This window comes from Neoarius graeffei, chromosome 19, assembly GCF_027579695.1.
Source record: "Neoarius graeffei isolate fNeoGra1 chromosome 19, fNeoGra1.pri, whole genome shotgun sequence".
In the NCBI taxonomy this organism is placed as follows: domain Eukaryota; kingdom Metazoa; phylum Chordata; class Actinopteri; order Siluriformes; family Ariidae; genus Neoarius; species Neoarius graeffei.
This window is the reverse complement of record NC_083587.1, coordinates 51,867,020-51,887,440: the sequence shown is the minus strand read 5'-3', so window position 1 is coordinate 51,887,440 and position 20,421 is coordinate 51,867,020. Positions and strand designations below refer to the sequence as shown.

The following is a 20,421-nucleotide window of genomic DNA, read 5'->3' as shown; positions in this document are numbered from 1 at the left end:
AAAAAAAGATAAGAACTTGAAATGTATACAATGTCAGGTGAAGAAACGAAAATGGTAGAGGTAGAGGCAAGAAATTGTAAAATAGATGAGTAAACAGTAAAGTTACATGTTTTGACAATAAAACAACTAAACAATATATTTTGTTTTTCTTCTAACTTTATTTATCATACGTGACGGGACCATCTATAAAAGGCAGGATGACTAATGTAAGTACCGATTAATAAAATGGTGGACGTGACGGATGTCTCTGTGAAACTGGAACAAAAAAAGGTAAGATTATGCATTATGTACATAAATGTCACAGAAATGGTATTGCGGGATGGAACAGCATATAAAAACCCGGAACGCAAATATAAGAAAATACGTGACACCACATTAAATACGTGACGGTACTGTTCCGTCCCGGGTTATGGGAGATGCGCTAAGGTTCATGATCAGGGAAACCACTCCTGACCTGTAGCCCAGAAGATTAAGATGATAAAAATGATCATTTACAATTAGAATTTTTCTTCGAGTCCTACAATCCTTAGATTATCCCCAAGTTTAGAAAACATGAATGCAGTAGTATTTTTTTTTTGGGTGGGTGGATGAATGATGATGACCTGCTACTTCTGCGTCTGCTGTATGGACTGCATGGCCCTGTGGAGCTGAACGAATACCTCCGCCTGATCGGGGTTGAGTGCCGGCGGAAAAATACGCTCTGCTTCCTTGGCTCTGTAGAAAAAAGGGAAAAAAGATAAACAAGACAGTCTAAACCAGTAAGACCAAATGACTTCCAGATAATTTGAGCAGTGGAATTGGGCGGGGCGGGAGGGAATTCCGCAATTACCTTCCAAACTTTTTAAAAATCTCTTCTTAAAGGAGCTTTATGTCAACAGTTCAGCCTGGTGGTGGCGTGGGGAATGTTTTCCTGGCACACACCGAGCCCCTTAAAGCTCACAGGCAAGTGTTTTAATTTTATGCACATTTGAAACTTTATATATTAAAAAACCCTCTGTAATTTTTTTCTGGTCCCAAGAAGTATTGTTAATAAGTAAGAATTAAAATAAAGTAGCACGGATCGTGGCGAATTTCTGTTCGGCTATTTTCGTGACCACTCGGCGCGTGACGTCATTTAAAAGAAACAAACCGCTTGTGTTGAGTCCACCTCCGTTTACTTACATTGCCATTCGGCTTGACTGCAGACATGCGTTCAGGAATTTCCAAAGAAAAACCCCGTGCCTTATTGTTGTGCAGTGAACTGTAACAACAGGACCGGTTCAGGAAGAGGTTTTTACCTTTTTCCAAGAGAGGAGAAGAGGCGGAGAGAGTGGATTAGTTTTTTCCAGAAGAGGAGAAGAGGCAGAGTGAGAGGGTTGGCTTTTTCCGAAAAAGGAGAAGCGAGAGGGTTGGCTTTTTCCAAAAAAGGAGAAGAGGCAGAGCGAGAGGGTTGGCTTTTTCCGAAAAAGGAGAAGAGGCAGAGAGAGTGGACTGTGCACATGAAACTAAAATCAAGCAGTCAAAGAAGAAACGGAGCAGCAACGCTCAAGCAAAAAGGAGAAGATTGGAGGTAAACATTTTTACTTTTGCTTGCAATTGACAAGTCAAGAATTCTGAGGGATCCTGTACAATCATTGTGGAAATGAGACAAAGGGATATTTCCTCGCTCAGAGTCGGCTATAAATAGTATAATGCCGTGGATGGCAGGCTAACGTGGCCTACCAGCACACTATCAAGTAATCGTTCCCTATATCCACTCGGGAGGGCGGTTTAAATATTCTCCAAAAGGGCTCTTATTTAGTATTACGACGAAAGTAGGAATTTATCATAAGTACCAGGATAAATCGTTTGGGCGCGAGTCTTGTTGAGATCCGGGGTCACCGTGATCAGAGTCAGCCGAGTCGCTGTCCGATTCCGAGGCCGCACGGTCAAACCAGTGAGCCACATTCACCGATTGCTTTGCAACGGCCATAGGTTCAGACATGTATGGTTTCACCTCTCGATATTCAATTTGGAGAGTTCCTACTTCAAAATCTCTATCAGACATTTTACACAACCTCACATGACCAAAGTCCGTACACATGTGCTCGGTTTGCAAGTAAACACAGAGCTGCTCCCGGGTCTGTTTGGCTTGAATGACGTCACGACGACGGTCCCCTGGCGGTGAAAGCGCGCACAAGAGAGATGTAAACAAACCTTCGGAAATTGGGCAAAACGGTATATTTTAACCGTTTTATTCAATTTTAGGGTGCAAATTAGACACTAGGAAAATTGAATTCGCTTTTTGGGTCGTTCTTCTAGACAATAAAATTGATATTCTATGTTTCACCTCCGACCCTTGCCTATGACCTTTAATACTAGCCATTTGAATGCTACAGGCTAGGAGTACTGTTACTAACCACGTGCATTTCTTTATCGCCCCAGTTTACACATCTTATAACGGCTCTTTCAGGATCACAATGCTGCAAGTCATCTCAGACATGACATTCAGTGGCTTCCCCAGAAACCACATCTAAATCCAAAAGAGCTCTTTTGGGATGTGATACATGAATATAAACGTGTATTTGACAGTGTCTCCCATAACCCAGTACGGGACGTTACAGTAACGTTTTCTAAATATTCAGGGGTTTCATACTTAACATCTTGTACTCACACATCACCGTCATGTATTCTTTGATTATCCAGTATTATTATATCCCATCACATTGTATTAACATTATATTCACAATATTTTCAATTGAAATTGATCTAAAAAGCCCGGAACTCCAATTACGGAATATACCTCAGCGTGACGTCACACAGAAACCCGTGTTTATACGTTTTGACAATAAAACTAAACAATATATTTTGGTTTTCTTCTAACTTTATTTATCGCACGTGACGGGACCATCTATAAAGGCGGGATGACTAATGCAAGTACCGATTAATAAAATGGTGGACGTGACGGATGTCTCTGTGAAACTGGAACAAAAAAGATAAGATTATACATTATGTACATAAATGGTGTTGTGGGACGGAACACTTGTTATACATGGGATGGAACAGCATATAAAAACCTGGAAGGCAAATATAAGAAAACACGCGACGGTACTGTTCCGTCCCGGGTTATGGGAGATGCGCATTTGACCAATCCGTAGCACTTGTGTGACACTATTAACATCTCAACACGGACCAGAATCTCCAAGGAATATTCCTAAGACCTTGTAGAATCCGTGCCATAAAGACCTGAGGCTGTTCGGAGAGTGTGGTGACTCATAATACTGACCTTCAAGAGGAGCTTGGTAGCGTACAACAGCTTTTCTCTGTCTGAATTCGTAGCGTTTCTGATTATCTTCTTCCTCTTCATCGTCATCATCGTCACCTTCGTCATGGTCTTCCTCCTCTTCTCCTGTGCCTTCACCATCTTCATTTTCATCCTCTTGATCAGTGTATTCTAGAAACGTTTGTCATTTATGGTTAATTTGTGGAACTTTTTTTTTGGGGGGGGGGGGGGGGGGGGGCGACAAAAAGCTTCTCAGGACAAGTCTGGTTTAAAAGTGAAACAAACATTTCCTGGCACAACATGTTTCTATCGATCATCATCTTTAATGAATTATTACCATCGTGGTCGTTCTCTTGCTCATCGGCACTTTCCTCGTCTGTTCTCTCAGAGGACCTTGTGGTTCTCTTCCTCTTGGATCCAGAGTACATTCTAAGATTCTACGTGTTAATGAAAATAAAAATGCACTTAGGAGCTGTGTGTATATGCGATTACTGTACTTTTTTCAGGAAGTAACTAAACAGAGCTCACCTCCTTTTTAGAGTCTCTGCTACCCAGCCTTCGGCGCATTTTCTGCATGTCGTCCATTTTCTGGAGAACAGCTTCTGCAGTGCTGGAGGGAAAGACATCTTTAAGAACCAAGACTAAGCTAGGGAGTGGACTCCTCCCCCCAAGATCAAGTCAAACTCTTAAGTTGATTATTTTCTTATAACATGTCCTAAAATAAATAAATTAAAAAAAATTTTTTACTCCTCTTATACCACAGCAATTTTTATGCACTAAACAATGCCACATGACATTTTCCCCTCATTTATAGGCACAATTAATGTTGTGGAATGTCCATGAAACAAATTATTTCCTGTTATTTACGGACAGAACGTCTATAAACAGTTGTTCCCTCACTAGCCTCTTTTTTATTAGCTCTCTTGAAAACCCACCCCAAGAAACTGCAAATTCCTGTCCTGAAAACTTTAAACATCTTCCTATAATGCTAAATAAAAATGCTACATTTACATGGAGAGTCTTCTATACAAGAAAGAAAGCACAACTTTTCATCACACACTTGTGAAATTTCTTCTCTGCATTTAACCCATCTGAAGCAGTGAACACACACACGTGAGCAAAGAGCGCGCACACACACACACACCCAGACCAGTGGGCAGCCATGCTAACAGTGCCCGGGGAGCAGTTGGGAATTAGGTGCCTCGCTCAAGGCCGTCCCATATTAAGTCTTTAAACTGTGGGGGAAACCCACGCATACACGGGAAGAACATGCAAACTCCACACAGAAAGGCCCTGGGTTCGAACCCAGAACCTTCTTGCTGTGAGGCGACCGTGCTAACCACTACACCACCGTGCCACCCAAGTCGCCCAGTGTCAGTTGTTATTATAGAACGGATAATGTTTTAGAAAGAGCGGATTAATATAAACCTGCGGCTTGCCTTCCAGCCAACACTAAGGGCTGGACAATTTAGCTGAACATTAGGCAAAAAAAAAAAAAAAAAAAAGTGTTTCCGGTAACCCGACCGATCGAGAATTTCTGCGTCGAAATTGCCGACCGTAAAGTTATTACTACAAATTTCCCTCGATATTTTAGTGTAAGCGGCGTTAGTCATAAATTTTTGTTTCAACGCATTCAGGTTGTGAAAGAAACGATAAAAAGTAAAATGTTTCGCCACTTCTATCAGCCCTCCTGCATAAACATGGAAGCGCACTTGTATACTGAAGGAGGAAGGGGAAACTGAGCCGAGGCGCCATTTTGAATCCTCATTCAAGGCTGTAATGCAAATTGCTTCCTCTTCAGTATACAAGTGCACTTCCATGGCAGGGAAAAACACTACTTTTTGCCACCTATGTAGTCCCCTATTTATACAAATAGGAGTCATTCAGGATTCAGCCATGTTTTTGCTCGACCCAAGTTCTACAGTAGGCTAGGCTGTCTGCTTTTAATGGAAGTAGCCTAGCCTAGGACGTTATTTTCATGTTATTTCTTGATAAGGTGTTTTCACGTTATTACATGAAAATATCATGAAATAACGTGATAATTTCGTATCATGAAAATTACGTGATATGTTATCACGATAAATATATTGTAAAAACGTGATAACTTTGTTAACAATATCTTTTCACGTAATTACTTGATTCTAAGCCAATTTTTTTGAGTGTGGCAGCAATACGCTTCCGTAGATCATAACTCGAACTCTCGCGATTTTTTTTTATTCGTTTAAAGATTTAAAACACTTTTATTTTATTATGATGTGTGGTATAAAGGATTCTGTGCCAAAATACTATTTTGTAAGATGTTTACTTGTGTTAATTTTTTCGAACAAAATAAAAAATAATAATTAAAAAAAAAAACGGGGGGCGTCGTGGCTCGGCTGGCTGAGGCGCCATACTACAGGTCCGGGGACCCGGGTTCGATTCCGACCCGAGGTCATTTCCCGATCCCTCCCCGTCTCTCTCTCTCTCCCGCTCGTTTCCTGTTTCTGCACTGTCCTATCCAATAAAGGTGAAAAAAAAGCCCAAAAAAAATCTTTAAAAAAACAAAACTTTTTCCTACCTACCGACCTTATTTTAGTATTTCATGTTACCGGAAACACACTTTTTTTTTTGGCCTTATCATCATGACAAAATGTTTCATTTCAGCCGATACTGTTAATCATTTTTAATAACCCATTTACCAGGAGAAAAAAGGGTGAATTTAACCACCTTATTTTTTTATAAACAAATTTCCTCATCGTCTGCACAATGTTTCCGCACACAGACATTACTTGAGTGGGCTGTCCAAAGTATATTTGGTGACCCATTTTAGCAAATAAAGTATGAAGAACGAGAATCATCTATGAGCAATAGATAGATAATAATGAACAGAGAGCTTTCATGCTGTAGACCAGCGCTTCTCAACCTTTTTTCAGTCACAGCACCCTTCAGAAGTATGCAAATTCTCAAGGCACCCCCACATAAAACGTGCAGTCACGCTGACCCCGGCAGTGACACTGTGACATGGGAAAGGGGGCCGTGAGACAAATTTTGATGATGCATGAGGCGGCAATGATCTGCATTAGTGTAACTATCGTTTTTTGGAATTTTAATTCATTTTATTTATTTCAGTGTTAGAATATATAATTTTTTGACGGTACCCCTAACGAAGCCAGACGGCACCCTGGTTGAGAAAGGCTGCTGGAGACAATCTTACCATGACGACATGGAGCGCTCGAGTCCAGTCAGCTTTTTAATAATGCTTTTTTCCTAGCCTATTTAACCGATTATTAAATAGGACATTAACGATATATGTACATTTGATCACTATTTTCATGTCAGCAAGAGAAATGAACAAATCTTCCATTTTATACAAGTTTAATGGACAATAAAGTAGTTCAATTTTGATAATACGCCATCTTTTGCTTTTATCAATAATGGCAGATACAAGATTTAAAACAAACTGTTTCTTTTCCTTCTTTCCAAGTCAAAAAATAAAATCGTAAATGAAATAAAAGAGAGTCTGTTTTTCTGAAGCCTGTGATCATCGCTGATAGATAATGCGCGATTCAGCTTTATTTTTTAAAAGATTTTTTTGGGCTTTTTTCACCTTTATTGGATAGGACAGTGTAGAGACAGGACAGGAAATGAGTGGGAGAGAGAGACGGGGAGGGATCGGGAAATGACCTAAGGTCGGAATCGAACCTGGGTCCCCGGATTTATGGTATTGCGCCTTAGCCACCTGAGCCAGGACGCCCCCAGATTTCATGAGCTAGGCAGGAAGCACGCTTGGGGTTTGTTCAAACTACCAAACTTTGTGTATTCATTGTATTTTTCAGGCAGAATGCATTTAAGTGAAACGATCAAACAAACAGTTTTCTTATTGCTACTGATGAAGTGTCTATCGCATCGCTAACGTTTCATCTCTGAGGCCAACCAGCAACACAGTCAGAGCCGCTGTTACAGAAAATCAATCAACACCTTCTGATAAATTGGATCAAAGCCTTCAACAACGATGTGGTATCTTTTAATCTAAGCCACATCTTGGAGAACTTTACATTATTTCTTTGTTTATTTAAAAAAAAAAAAAAGTATATACTTAGTAATGAGCCGGTCATAGAGAACAGACTGATCCCTGGCGTTAAACTTGTATCTTGTGATTCTGGAGCTGCGTCTCACGGTGCAGTCCACTTTTCTCTCTCGTAACCGTGCACGAAAATTTTTTGAAGCTGCTGTCCCGTCGATCTCATCTTCAACTGTGAGGGGAAAATAAATAAATAAATAAATAATACTTCTGAGAAGTCATAAACCTGTTATTTTCAGGACAATGCACTCGACTTGTACATTGTTTAAAACAACCATACTTGGGGGGGGGGGGGGGGGGGGGTCTTCAAGCAAGCTTTAAAACTGAGACATTACATAATCACTCCTTAATTAACACAAAACATTGCAGAATACCTAGCATTTATGTTAAGAAATATAATCTATTATCTTCCACACGTATGTAACTAGAAGAAAAGGACCCTGACACCCACCGTTAATCTCATCACCGGACTTCTCGTCTTTTTGCAATCTTGGAGATTTCCTATTAGAAATACATAAACATAAATAAACCGTTTCAATTAGATGCACTGTCTATAATTCTATAAGAAATTACATTCTCAGGTTGAGAGAGAAACAGTACCTTAAGTGCTTCATGCTTTTCTCATCCTTTTGAGGAGAGCTGTTCGGTTTGTCACTCGTATCAGCGAAAGAAACTGCATGTTTGTCTGTTTGGGCTCTGGTCTTCACACCACCTCCCCCCATGCTGTTTTTTTCTTTCACAGACAAATAGCCCTAAAAATAAACATTCATCAGGATATAGGGCATTTCAAAAAATTTGATATCATTTCACAATATAATAACTTTGCCAATTTTCGCTCAATTGGCCAAGTTTTAACAGCATGTGTGAAAACAAGTCAAAAAAAAATTTTTTTTGGTACAGAAATGCCATTCACCAGAAAAGAAAAGGCATTTTGTATGTTAGAGTACGCTCGAACAAGACCGTGCAGCATGCATTTATGAGAGAACTCTCTAAAAATGCACTGTTACCAAAGACATGCTGCAGCATGTTTGGCAGGAGCTGGACTACCGACTTGACGTGTGTCTGTGTCTCAGGCGGTGCGAATATTGAAAATTTGTGAAATCGTTCATCGTCCACATACCTTTGAATTTATCATTCAAATTTTGAGGAATAAATCCTGTATTGCTCAACATTAAGCCTGTTCAGTTTCATTTGCCTCGACTATGTAGTTCCTGGGATATTTACATCTCAAATAATATCAAATTTTTTGAAACACCCTGTATTATATAAACATGGTGTGCATTTTATTTTTTTCTACTTCAGAGTCTCTAGTGTCTGTAGCTGCATTAATGAACGTATTCACTGAAAGTTGATTATTATTATTATGCATTATTAATGTGATATCTACGACTGTTTAAGTATCTCACCACTGAAAAGAAGAAATGCTCCTTTTTTTTGGCCTGGTGGGCCACTTCTTTGCCATCACTCTCTTTCAGCTTAAAACCCTCAGCATTCGGCATTTTTTCCACTCAGGGTACACATTTCTGCTCCAAAATGGTCATTTTTTTGAAAGTTTAGTTTTCAGATTTTTAGTCAGTGCATTTTGTTTCCACATACCTTAATATTACAGTGTGAAAATTTAATGAGGTATCCTCATCTGATTCAGAAAATATGGCCTGTTGATCAAGACCACCATTTCGGTGAATTGGTGGGGGCTATGGAGACTACACCAGTGTATATATATTTTTTTTTCACAGAATAAAAAAAAAATGATTTAAAGGTATAACTAGACATTTTATTGGAAATATTATGAAATACAATTTGTATGGCAATGAGCACAGAATCAAATATCTTTTCTAATGAAGAAACGCCTAACGAAGAATTGGAGGCTACGGAGACTACAATTCTCAGTTAAACCACTACTCAGTACAATTACTGTACTTCAAGTCTGTAATGACTAAAGGCATTTTTATACCTTTACTTCTCATGGTAATTATAAAAACATTATGGGAAATTCTTTAACCCTGATTAAACCCCAAGTTTAGAGAGGGCTACAGAGACTACAGGGGTGTTCACACAGCAACTTTTACTCCGGTGTAGCACCGGGGCTGCCCCGGTAGAGCGTTCACACAGTACAAAGTTATACCGGTGTAGCCCCTGAAAGCTGCTTAAACCGGTGCAAATCTAACCCTGCTCGGGAGGTGGTTTAAGAAATTTACTCCAGAGTAAAATGCTAGTTTGCGGGGCAGCACCGATATAAAATGGGACGTCTGAACGCTACAGGGGTAGACTCGCTACGCACGAGGAGAGTTGATTACATACGAGCATTGCATAATTTGCATCCTGGTATTTTGCGCTTCCAAAATGGCGAATATCAGCAACAACAGAACTTCGTGTCTTCCAGTGTTGCCAGATTGGGCAGTTTTAAGTGCATTTTGGCGGATTTGAACATATTTTGGGATGGAAAACATCAGCAATATCTGGCAACACTGGTGTCTTCATCCACGTTGTTTTCCCGGCGCTTGGTGATGCCATGACAACCGGGAAAAGGAAGTACATTTTCATGCATGCGCATATTTAATTTCCGCATTATTACTATCGCAAATGATAGTAATAACGATAGGAAATGATAGTAATAAAGTTTTTGCTACTATTGCACGGTCGCAGAAACTGCCGTGTGACCGTAAGTGGGGCTGCACCGGTGCTAACACGCTTCTCTCTAGTAAGCAGGTTTGTGACGTGTGAACACTGCGCAAAATTTACACCGGTGTAAGAAGTATCGCAACAAAATACATCGGTGCAGCATCGATGCAAATATGTGCCGTGTGAACACCCTATACATTGCTTTTTCCATTATCCCAGTGAACATTTTCAATGAACGCTGAAAGGTGTCGGTGCCTTACAGTCAACAAATTTTTTCTGTGCATTATTCCTACATATATAGAGATTGAAACTACCAAAATGGATACCATTAAAAGAATCAGTGATTGAATTTTTGGGTTCCTTTTTGAGAACACTGACCAAAAACGTCATTTGGCATAACGACGGACACATTATTAAAGAACTACAAAATTTTTACCAGGTGATAAAGGACTCCTTTATATGCATATATAAAATTAAATTAAGCAGAGATACTACATTATCATTTCATATCAATCTTATAGCACAAAATGCACTAGAAACGTGGGATTTTGTATGAGGTTATATAGTTCAATGTACAGTGGAACAGTATAACATGCCAAAACAGCCCTAAAAGGGACCAAAAAGGCATAAAAAATTAAAAAAAAAAGAATCAACATGGAAACAAAATTTAAAAAGCGTTCTCTGCGGTGATCTGATTAAACCCGAAGTTTAGAGAGGGCTACGGAGACTACATTGCTTTTTCCAATTATTCCAGTGAACATTTTCAGTGTTCACTGGGATAACGGAAAAAGCAATGTAGGTGTAGGGCGGCACGGTGGTGTAGTGGTTAGCATGGTCGCCTCACAGCAAGAAGGTTCTGGGTTTGAACCCAGCGGCCGTCGAGGGCCTTTCTGTGCGGAGTTTGCATGTTCTCCCCGTGTCTGCGTGGGTTTCCTCCGGGTGCTCCGGTTTCCCCCACAGTCCAAAGACATGCGGTTAGGTTAATATGGGACGGTCTTGGGCTGAGGTGCCCTTGAGCAAGGCACCTAACTCCCAACTGCTGTTAGCATGGCTGCCCACTGCTCCGGGTATGTGTGCGTGCATGTGTGTGTTCACTGCTTCAGATGGGTTAAATGCCGAGAGGAAATTTCACAAGTGTGTTCACAAGTTGTGCTTTCTTTCTTTTGATGACACGAATGTAAACATACACCTGGATAACGTCTTATTTCTCCAAATGTGTACCCTGAGTGAAAAAAATGCTGATTTGTCATACGTATGTACATATACACAGTGTTTTGTATGAATGTTTTAAGTGAGCGCAGTTCATTGAACATGCTCCTATTTTTAGTGAAGGGTGAAGTGAACGAATCAGTTTGCAACTAATAAACGTGAACGATGCTCCTGCACCAGAAGTACAGATAATCAGCAATAAGTTAACCTTCATGTTGTGATCTGAAGTACGATGTATTACAATGTCCCAGGATCACACCTTCGAAAATTATTACGTGACTATCCAGATTTTCTCACACCCTCCTTGTCTTGACTAGTGCTGTCTTATGGTGATGCGCTCATTGCGACACTACAGATTTGCTTATATCAAATCAATAAAGTAGACTCTAAGAGCTTTCTAACGAGAGGTGAAATTTCTAATGGTTGTTTTGGAGACTTGGAAACTGTAAGAGTTTACTTTTTCTTGTAATTTACCAACAGTGATCCTCAAAGAATTTCTTGCCTCTCTTACCCTCCTGCTCCTCCTCACTGTACATGGGGGCAAAAATCAACTTCAGTCCTCTTCCGGGCAAGTTTGTAACAGCTCCAGTTAGTGTTCCCTTTTTTTTTTTGTCCCAACAGTAGAAAAAAAAATGGACATTTTCAGGCGAGCAGCTTTTTTTTTTTAATAGTCATTCCCTGACTCATGAAGGTCAACACATGTCCTCATTTGGTTTGTTTGTGTGTTCTCTCTTCTTTCTCATGTTGACTGATGACAAAGGGAATCTGGTCTCTGTGTCACCTCATATTTGTCCCCCAGTTAAATCAGGAAGTCATGGATTACAGCTTGAAAGTTCCTACACACTCCAACTCAGAAATGTAGAATTATAAGTGGGAAACATGCTTCAGTTACTGAACATTATGTTCACTATAATTTCCAGGGGTGCCAATAATAGTGGCACGTGTTATTGTTGCAAATAACTTATCGATGAGGCATGTCTCCCCCACCAAATAAACCGATTTCAATTAAAGGCTGGATTTTTCTCATTATTTCAGTCTGAGGTGAAGCATCTTCACCAGAAGATGGATTTTTTTTAACTTGTTTTATTAATCTTTACAAGGGGTGCCAATAATCACAGGGGGCACTGCAAATACACACATTTTTGTAAATACTACGTATAATGTTTAATTATCCAGTATTTGCAATATTGTTACATGCCACAGAGCTGTACTAAAGCCTGAGAATGTGGACAGGCTTGTCTTCCTGGCTAAAAACCTGCCATAAATGTGCACTGTATCTTATTTACTTGTTTATACGTTTGGGTTCTACCTCTAACATTTCTAAAGTGTATTTGCACTCAAGTGTTTAGTCATTTTCAATTTTGTGTTTATATGTTTGGTTAAATGATTCCTGCTTTGTTTCTTGAAGTGTTTCATTGGATATGTCCATGTTATGTTGTTATTTAGGAAAAGAGAGGAGGAAAGCAGTGTCCTTTGCACTATGGTTCACTTTATTGAAGTGTGCTACTAATTGGCACTAAAGCTAAAAGCTTGGTTCTACATCTCAGCTGATTATTTTTGCACTTAGAAAAGTACTTTACAATTTTGTGTCTATATGAGGAATTCGAAGAGTTTATTTGAGGAACTTTACCTATTCTTAGTTTTTTAAAATATAAATATTCTTTTTTTTTTAATATGTCCTGTGTTTTCTGTTTTGCACAATAAATTTCAATATTGCTGAAAACATCCTGATTGAAAGCTTTTACTTTTTGCTATGGTAACCACTAAGAAACTGTTCTGTTGTAATTTATATACAAAACTACAATACCGTGATGTATACCGTCAGTGGCTCAAATTATACCGTGATATACATTTTTGGCCATACCGCCCACCCCTAAGTATTTCTATTATGTGCTGTGTTTTTCTATTACCCACTCTTCAACATGTTATACACTCGTTTGCTCTTTTTTTTTTTTTGAGCTACTATAACATGCACATTTCCTCTATGGGGGGGGGGGGGGGGGGAATCAAAGTTTATCTTCTCTTATTAGTAGAATTTCTTGCCTTTTTAATGCATTTGAGATCAAATAGTAAATAGTAAATGATAAACATACAGTAAATATCCTTATTCCACAACTGTAATAATCCATATGACAACCAAGTAAAGAGAAACGACATCAATCATTACTTTAAGACATGAAGTGGCTTTTAATTAATAAAAATAAAGAAGAAAACATTGAATTAGAAGGCAGGTCCAAACTTTTGACTGGTACTGTATGTATATCAATCATCGTCGTCACTGCCGAATCCAATCCGGGCTTGAGGCAAACAATGTTTGTTTGACTTGGCCAGAGAGGCGGCAGGGTGGTGTAATGGTTAACACTGTATCCTCAACGCAAGAAGGTCCTGGGTTCAAGCCAGCGAGGGCCTTTTGACGGAGTTTGCATGTTCTCCCCGTGTCTGCGTGTGTTAGCCCTGCGATGACCTGGCGACTTGTCCAGGGTGTACCCGGACGCCTGTCGCCTATAATCAGTTGGGATAGGTTCCAGCTTGCCTGCGACCCTGTAGAACAGGATAAGCGGCTACAGACAATGGATGGATGGATGAACTTGGCCAGAATTGCAGCAGTAGGGTGGCCGGTTTCTTTCTGCGCTCTCACAGTCAATTTAGAGCCGCCAGTTAGCCTAACCTGCATGTCTTTGGACTGTGGGGGAAACCCACACAGAAAGGCCCTCGCTGGCCACTGGGCTCAAACCCGGAACCTTCTTGCTGCTTTATATATATCTGATATATAATATCTGATACATAATTGATGCAACAATTTTGGGGTAGAATTTGGGACGATGACAACATAAGGTGCAATATAATTTATTTTTTTTCCCAAGGTCCGGTTTCCATCAAATCGTGCGCTCTGATTGGCTCGCGAGCGGTACGGAATCCTACGATCCGGACCCCGGTTACGGACCTTTGGCGACTCGCCCATTCACAACAACAAACATAGTAGCAATTTTTTGTCAAGATTTATTTTCGTATTTCTCAGTATAATAGCATTAATTTTACATCATGGATGATAACGACAGCGTTCACAGCGAAAGGGAGTTTTACTACCCTGATGAAGACGAAATAAAAGAAAACATTTCAGGAGAAAGCTGAAAACCTATAACTGTTGCTAACACCGAGCAAATCCAGCAGTTTATTGTGGAGCAAAGGGCAGAAAATACAACAAAAAAGACAACCTATGACCTCAATGGCTTTGGGAAGTTCTGTCGAAACCTAAATGAAGGTTGAAAGGTGGAAGACGTACCTGGCAAAGAATTAAACATGTTGCTGTGCAACTTTCTCCATGTCTGCAACAAAGAAAAATGGCGATACATACGAGCAGTCCTCGCTCACATCTTTCCAGAGAAGTAAACAGCGCTACCTGAATCAGGTTTGTTCTAAATATAGTTTCCCTTTCGGGCACTCTCATTTTCTGTTAGAATTTGGTAAAGAAAAAAAATTATTTACCACCTTAAAGCATATACGCAGAGCCATGGCCTCACTTTCGTTTATAAATGCCTTGAGACCTCAAGAATGGCACAAGAATAGTTTTAAGCATTAAAAATAAATCTAATACAGTAATTTTTACAATTAAAGGTGATTCATATAGGTAGCGGTCTGAGTGAATGACCTCGTTGTCCATAACGAGACAGCAGGAAGTCTATCGGTCTCATCGCCATTTCCGCTATACTAAAACACAGAGCTGACTGCAACTCCGATCCTCCATTTTGACCTAATTTATCACCATGCCATGTAGATGTGTTGCTGGCTGATGCAGCAACATGACAGAAGGTGGATTTACGTTGCACTCATGGCCCAAGAATGTTCAAACTGCAAAGATTCAGATGCGTTTTGCGAGTTCACGGGCACACTGGGTTGCTACAAAGTGGCCTCTCCTCTGCTCTGCACATTTTACTGAAGACTCGTACGAGACCTCTGATCTGTTGGAGTGTTGGCTATAAGCCCGTATTGAAAGAGGGTGCAGTACCAACAATTAAAGAAAACTACAAGAAAAAAAAAGTATTTTATTTATTTATTTAAAAGGAAAGTAAATTCAGTCGCACCAGTCCTCCCGGAGCAAGCTGAGGTTTGTTGCTAAAACCCGGGATGGGACGCATCACTCGGGCAGTGACCTCTACACGGTTGTTGCTAAAACCGGTGACGTCCTGTGTTTTAGCAATTGCCTGAGCCGAGCAGTAATGGCGGAATACGCAGTATGGAGAGAATGCGTGGAGCAGCCATCTTATTTCTAAACTGGATATTGCTACCATCTTGCCCTTACGTGGAAGAAGTGAATGAACGGAGAACTGAACGTCAGATTGTTTCAAAACAATCGGCCACAAGGTCAGCCTTCAAGAAGCGAGAACACAGACAGGTAAGCGCCGACTCATTTGGATAATAAATAAATAAAAACCACCTTGTTTACCCGCATTTAAATTAATACATGTAACTTGTATTGTGTTCAAGTTAGCGGTATAAGATTATTTAATTTGCTTCAGAATGTGATTGTCTCAGTTCATCTGATTATTTAATTAGCCTTTTACGTTTTATCAGTGAAAATGCGTGCATGTACATGTATGTTGCATAAGTTATAACACCTATCCTGTTTTAATGAGAGTCAACCCACAATCAGTGAAGTCAAATCAGTCTTAGTTGAGCAAGTCGGTAACGGGATTTCTTACTTTCACGAGAAATTATATGACTTTGGTCTATAGCTATCAAAGGCCTCGGCCTTAAAACCGGTTACCGCTGTGACGTCACGCACTCAGGGCTGGCTGGCTCAGCTCGAATGCCAACTTTGCGCTCGATTTTAACTCTCAAATATATATATTTTTTATTCCCATTTATGCAGCATACAAGAGTCAAGGATGGAGATACTATCCACTCAGAAATGTATTTAAAAATAAAAGGTTCTGCGTATCTCCTTTAAGGTTGGTCCGTATCGTGAAATACCGTGACCGAGTTCTTGAAAATACCGACCTTGGCCCAGAGGCCTTGGTTGGTATTTTCAAGACCTCGGTAACGGTATTTCACAATACAGACCTCCCAGCTGGTGTGTGTGTATTATATATATCTTCTTTCTCCTTCTTCTGGCTGCTCCCAATTAGGGGTCGCCACAGCGGATTTTTCGTCTCCATTGCTCCCTGTCTTCTGCATCCTTCTCTACCACACCTGCCACTTTCATGTCCTCTCTCACCACATCCATGTATCTCCTCTTTGGCCTTCCTCGTTTTCGTGTGCCTGGCAGCTCCATCCTCAACATTCTCCTTCCAACATGCTCTGCATCTCTTCTCAGGATGTGTCCAGACCATCTCAGTCTCAGCTCTCTTAGCTTCATTCCCAAGCTCTCCACATGTGCTGTCCCTCTGATGTGCTCGTTCCTTATCCTGTCCAACCTTGTCACTCCCATCGCAAACCTTAACATCCTCAATTCCTTAACATCCTCCTGTCTCTTCGTTAAAGGAACAGTCCACCGTACTTCCATAATGAAATATGCTCTTATCTGAATTGAGACGAGCTGCTCCGTACCTGTCCGAGCTTTGCGCGACCTCCCAGTCAGTCAGACGCGCTGTCACTCCTGTTAGCAATGTAGCTAGGCTCAGTATGGCCAATGGTATTTTTGGGGCTGTAGTTAGATGCGACCAAACTCTTCCGCGTTTTTCCTGTTTACATAGGTTTATATGACCAGTGACATGAAACAAGTTCAGTTACACAAATTGAAACGTAGCGATTTTCTATGCTATGGAAAGTGCGCACTATAATGACAGGCGTACTAACACCTTCTGCGCGCTTCGGCAGCGCATTGATATCTGAGCTCCGTATCAATGCGCTGTCGAAGCACGCAGAAGGTGTTAGTACGCCTGTCATTATAGTGCGCACTTTCCATAGCATAGAAAATCGCTACGTTTCAATTTGTGTAACTGAACTTGTTTCATATCACTGGTCATATAAACCTATGTAAACAGGAAAAACGCGGAAGAGTTTGGTCGCATCTAACTACAGCCCCAAAAAATACCATTGGCCATACTGAGCCTAGCTACATCGCTAACAGGAGTGACAGCGCGTCTGACTGCGTCTGACTGACTGGGAGGTCGCGCAAAGCTCGGACAGGTACGGAGCAGCTCGTCTCAATTCAGATAAGAGCATATTTCATTATGGAAGTACGGTGGACTGTTCCTTTAAGGGTACAGTCTCCAATCCATACATCACAGCTGGTCTCACTACCGTCTTATACATCACTGCCTGCACTCACTCTCTTTCTCACCTCACTATCGCAGCCCCCATTTTCCTGCACAGTTGACCACAGGTACTTTCTTTACGTCTACTCCTTGCATCTTCACTATCTCATCTCATTATCTCTAGCCGCTTTATCCTGTTCTACAGGGTCGCAGGCAAGCTTTAGCCTATCCCAGCTGACTACGGGCGAAAGGCGGGGTACACCCTGGACAAGTCACCAGGTCATCACAGGGCTGACACATAGACACAGACAACCATTCACACTCACATTCACACCTACGGTCAATTTAGAGTCACCAGTTAACCTAACCTGCATGTCTTTGGACTGTGGGGGAAACCGGAGCACCCGGAGGAAACCCACGGGGAGAACATGCAAACTCTGCACAGAAAGGCCCTCATCAGCCACTGGGCTCGAACCCGGACCTTCTTGCTGAGAGGCGACACATTTTATATATATTATTTATCAGAATGGAGAAATTATAGTTTTGTACCAATTTGTACTTTGTGTGTTCACAAGAACTTCAAACTTTGAGTGGCTGTTCCCCCCACCTACCTCCACCTCTTATTTGGGTTTTACCGGTTTATCTTGTGTGGTTTTGGTACCGAGAACCGCGATAGCTATTGAGTATTGGTATCGAAGTCGAATTTTCTGGTATCGTGTCAACTCAAACCCTAGACATTAGCATCACTGCTACACTGAAACACCACACAGGCGTCTGTTTACATTTCAAACACTCATCACTGCAGTTAGGACACCTTTTGACTCATTTCACGAGATTAAAAATGAACTCATGTTGTGCTAAAAACACAGTAAAAGCTGATAAAGACAGATATATTTGCTGCAAACAAACACTTCCGAGCCAGCTAGATAGCAGCAAGCAGGTAAGTTGACAAACATTACCTCAGACTGGCTAACTCATTAGCCGCTAGCGCCGTGTTAGCCGGCTAAGTTAGCTAGCTACTGAGTAGATTTGTATTTCTATGGACGTTAAAAGAGGGGAAAAAAAGTGTAAAGAAGTTTCAGAATTGCCAAACCGGTGTGTGAGTGCTGGCGGAGAGACTCCGGTTCCCGGGGCTGTTGTCAGGGCTGCTGTAGCTGTCATCCAGAACCTTCTTCTGCAGGCGCGCGGGATTTTTCTGCGCGCGCCGCAGCGACAGAAACTCCGAGCTCGTGTCCATATCGGAGTCGCGCTTCAGCGGCTCAGCGCTCGAGCTTCCACTCCGGAGCATCACCATCTTTACCTTTTACAGCCCAAACCCGCTCATTCACACACAAACACACCCGCCTAAACCATAGCAAGAACCCCGAAACTCACACAGGGACCGAGTTTATCCGCCGAAATAAAAATAACCCCCACTTTGGTCTTGATTTCTGGCGCCATAAACGTCACCGAGAGCCGAATGACAGCCGGAGAGCTGCATGTGCGCTCGAGACGAAAATTAGATCCGATCAACAACCCACAGTCAACTCTTTATCCACCTTTTTATCATACATCCCAAACCGTATAAATATCGCGATACTAGCCTAACCAGGAAAGTTTATTTGCGCTGCTTTTTAAAATGTTATATCGCACTAAACAGTTTTCGCGAGCCCGCGTAGGGATCTTATTTCAAAAGTAGTCCCGGTTGTGTTTTTGGCGCGCCGCGCGTTCAGCCGCGCTCTGTGTTTTGATTGGCTAATACAGGTCACGCCCACTGACTGGACAGAGATTGAATACGTCACAGACTGATTCATTTCATCTTACTGTACACTACTGTTCAAAAGTTTGGGGTCACCCAGGCAATTTTGTGTTTTCCATGAAAAGTCACACTTTTATTTCCCACCATAAGTTGTAAAATGAACAGAAAATATAGTCAAGACATTTTTCTGGCGGGAAGAAGATCCTGGGTTCGAGCCCCGGGGCCGGCGAGGGCCTTTCTGTGTGGAGTTTGCATGTTCTCCTCGTGTCTGCGTGGGTTTCCTCCGGGTGCTCCGGTTTCCCCCACAGTCCAAAGACATGCAGGTTAGGTTAACTGGTGACTCTAAATTGACCGTGAGTGTGAATGGTTGTCTGTGTCTATTGGCCCTTTTCCACTACCCTTTTTCAGCTCACTTCAGCCCGACACGGCTCGCGTTTCGACTACCAAAAACCAGCACGACTCGGCTCGCTTCAGCCCTGCTTAGCCCCTAAAACTCACACCGTTTTGGAGTGGGGCTGAAGCGAGCCAAAGCGAGCCGAGTGAGGTTGGGGGCGTGAGCAGACACTCCCCTGTGCACTGATTGGTGAGGAGGAGTGTCCTCACATGCCCCGCGAGCGCACTGGGATCTGTAAACACCGCAAACCCGGAAGAAGAAGAATTACGAGAATTTCTGAAGCCTTATGCGCCTCACCTCATCTATACGCTCTTGCCAGTATCTGTCCGCGTTGTCGGTGACAACAAGCCACAGCACCAAGACCAGCAACACTAACGACTCCATGTCCTCCATGTTTATTGTTTACTATTCGGGTCGTGAGATTACCGCTTAAAAGCTCACTGATGTCACTGTTTGCGCTGCTTAACGACATCACCTGACGTCCACCCACTTTCGCTAACTCCACCCAATGTGTCCACCCACTTCCAGCCAGCATGGTTCAGCGCGGTTGTAGTCGAAATGCAACTCCAACAGCCCCGCTCAGCCCGACTCAGCACGGCACGGCTCAGCCCAACTCAGCCGTGTTTGTAGTGGAAAAGCGGCATATGTGTCAGCCCTGTGATGACCTGGCGACTTGTCCAGGGTGTACCCCGCCTTTCACCCGTAGTCAGCTGGGATAGGCTCCAGCTTGCCTGCAACCCTGTAGAAGGATAAAGCGGCTAGAGATAATGAGATGAGATGAGATTTTCCAAGCCCAGGAGCTACTAGAAAGCGTCGAGAAAGAATGCGGCCGAATTGGCCTGGCCCTTAACGACAGGAAGACCAAACTGATGTCATGCAACCTACCTTCTCAAGCCTCCCTCACTACCAACAATGGGAAACCACTCGAAGTGGTTGACGACTTTAAATACTTGGGATCGT

General features: G+C 41.8%; 1 protein-coding gene across 1 annotated transcript in view; it reads right to left on the bottom strand.

Moving 5' to 3' along the window:
• LOC132867376 (ATPase family AAA domain-containing protein 2-like) overlaps window positions 1-18,845 on the bottom strand; it is an 85,131-nt gene extending 66,286 nt beyond the window's left edge. Inside the window, exons 1-8 of the mRNA XM_060900243.1 lie at window positions 18,423-18,845; window positions 7,902-8,053; window positions 7,753-7,802; window positions 7,317-7,473; window positions 3,770-3,851; window positions 3,579-3,678; window positions 3,245-3,412; window positions 603-714 (exon numbers count right to left, since the gene is read on the bottom strand). Coding sequence (XP_060756226.1) covers window positions 603-714; window positions 3,245-3,412; window positions 3,579-3,678; window positions 3,770-3,851; window positions 7,317-7,473; window positions 7,753-7,802; window positions 7,902-8,053; window positions 18,423-18,623 — 1,022 coding nt within the window. The 5' untranslated portion in view covers window positions 18,624-18,845. The remainder of the gene's footprint in view (window positions 1-602; window positions 715-3,244; window positions 3,413-3,578; window positions 3,679-3,769; window positions 3,852-7,316; window positions 7,474-7,752; window positions 7,803-7,901; window positions 8,054-18,422) is intronic.
• Window positions 18,846-20,421: the final 1,576 nt, after the last annotated feature.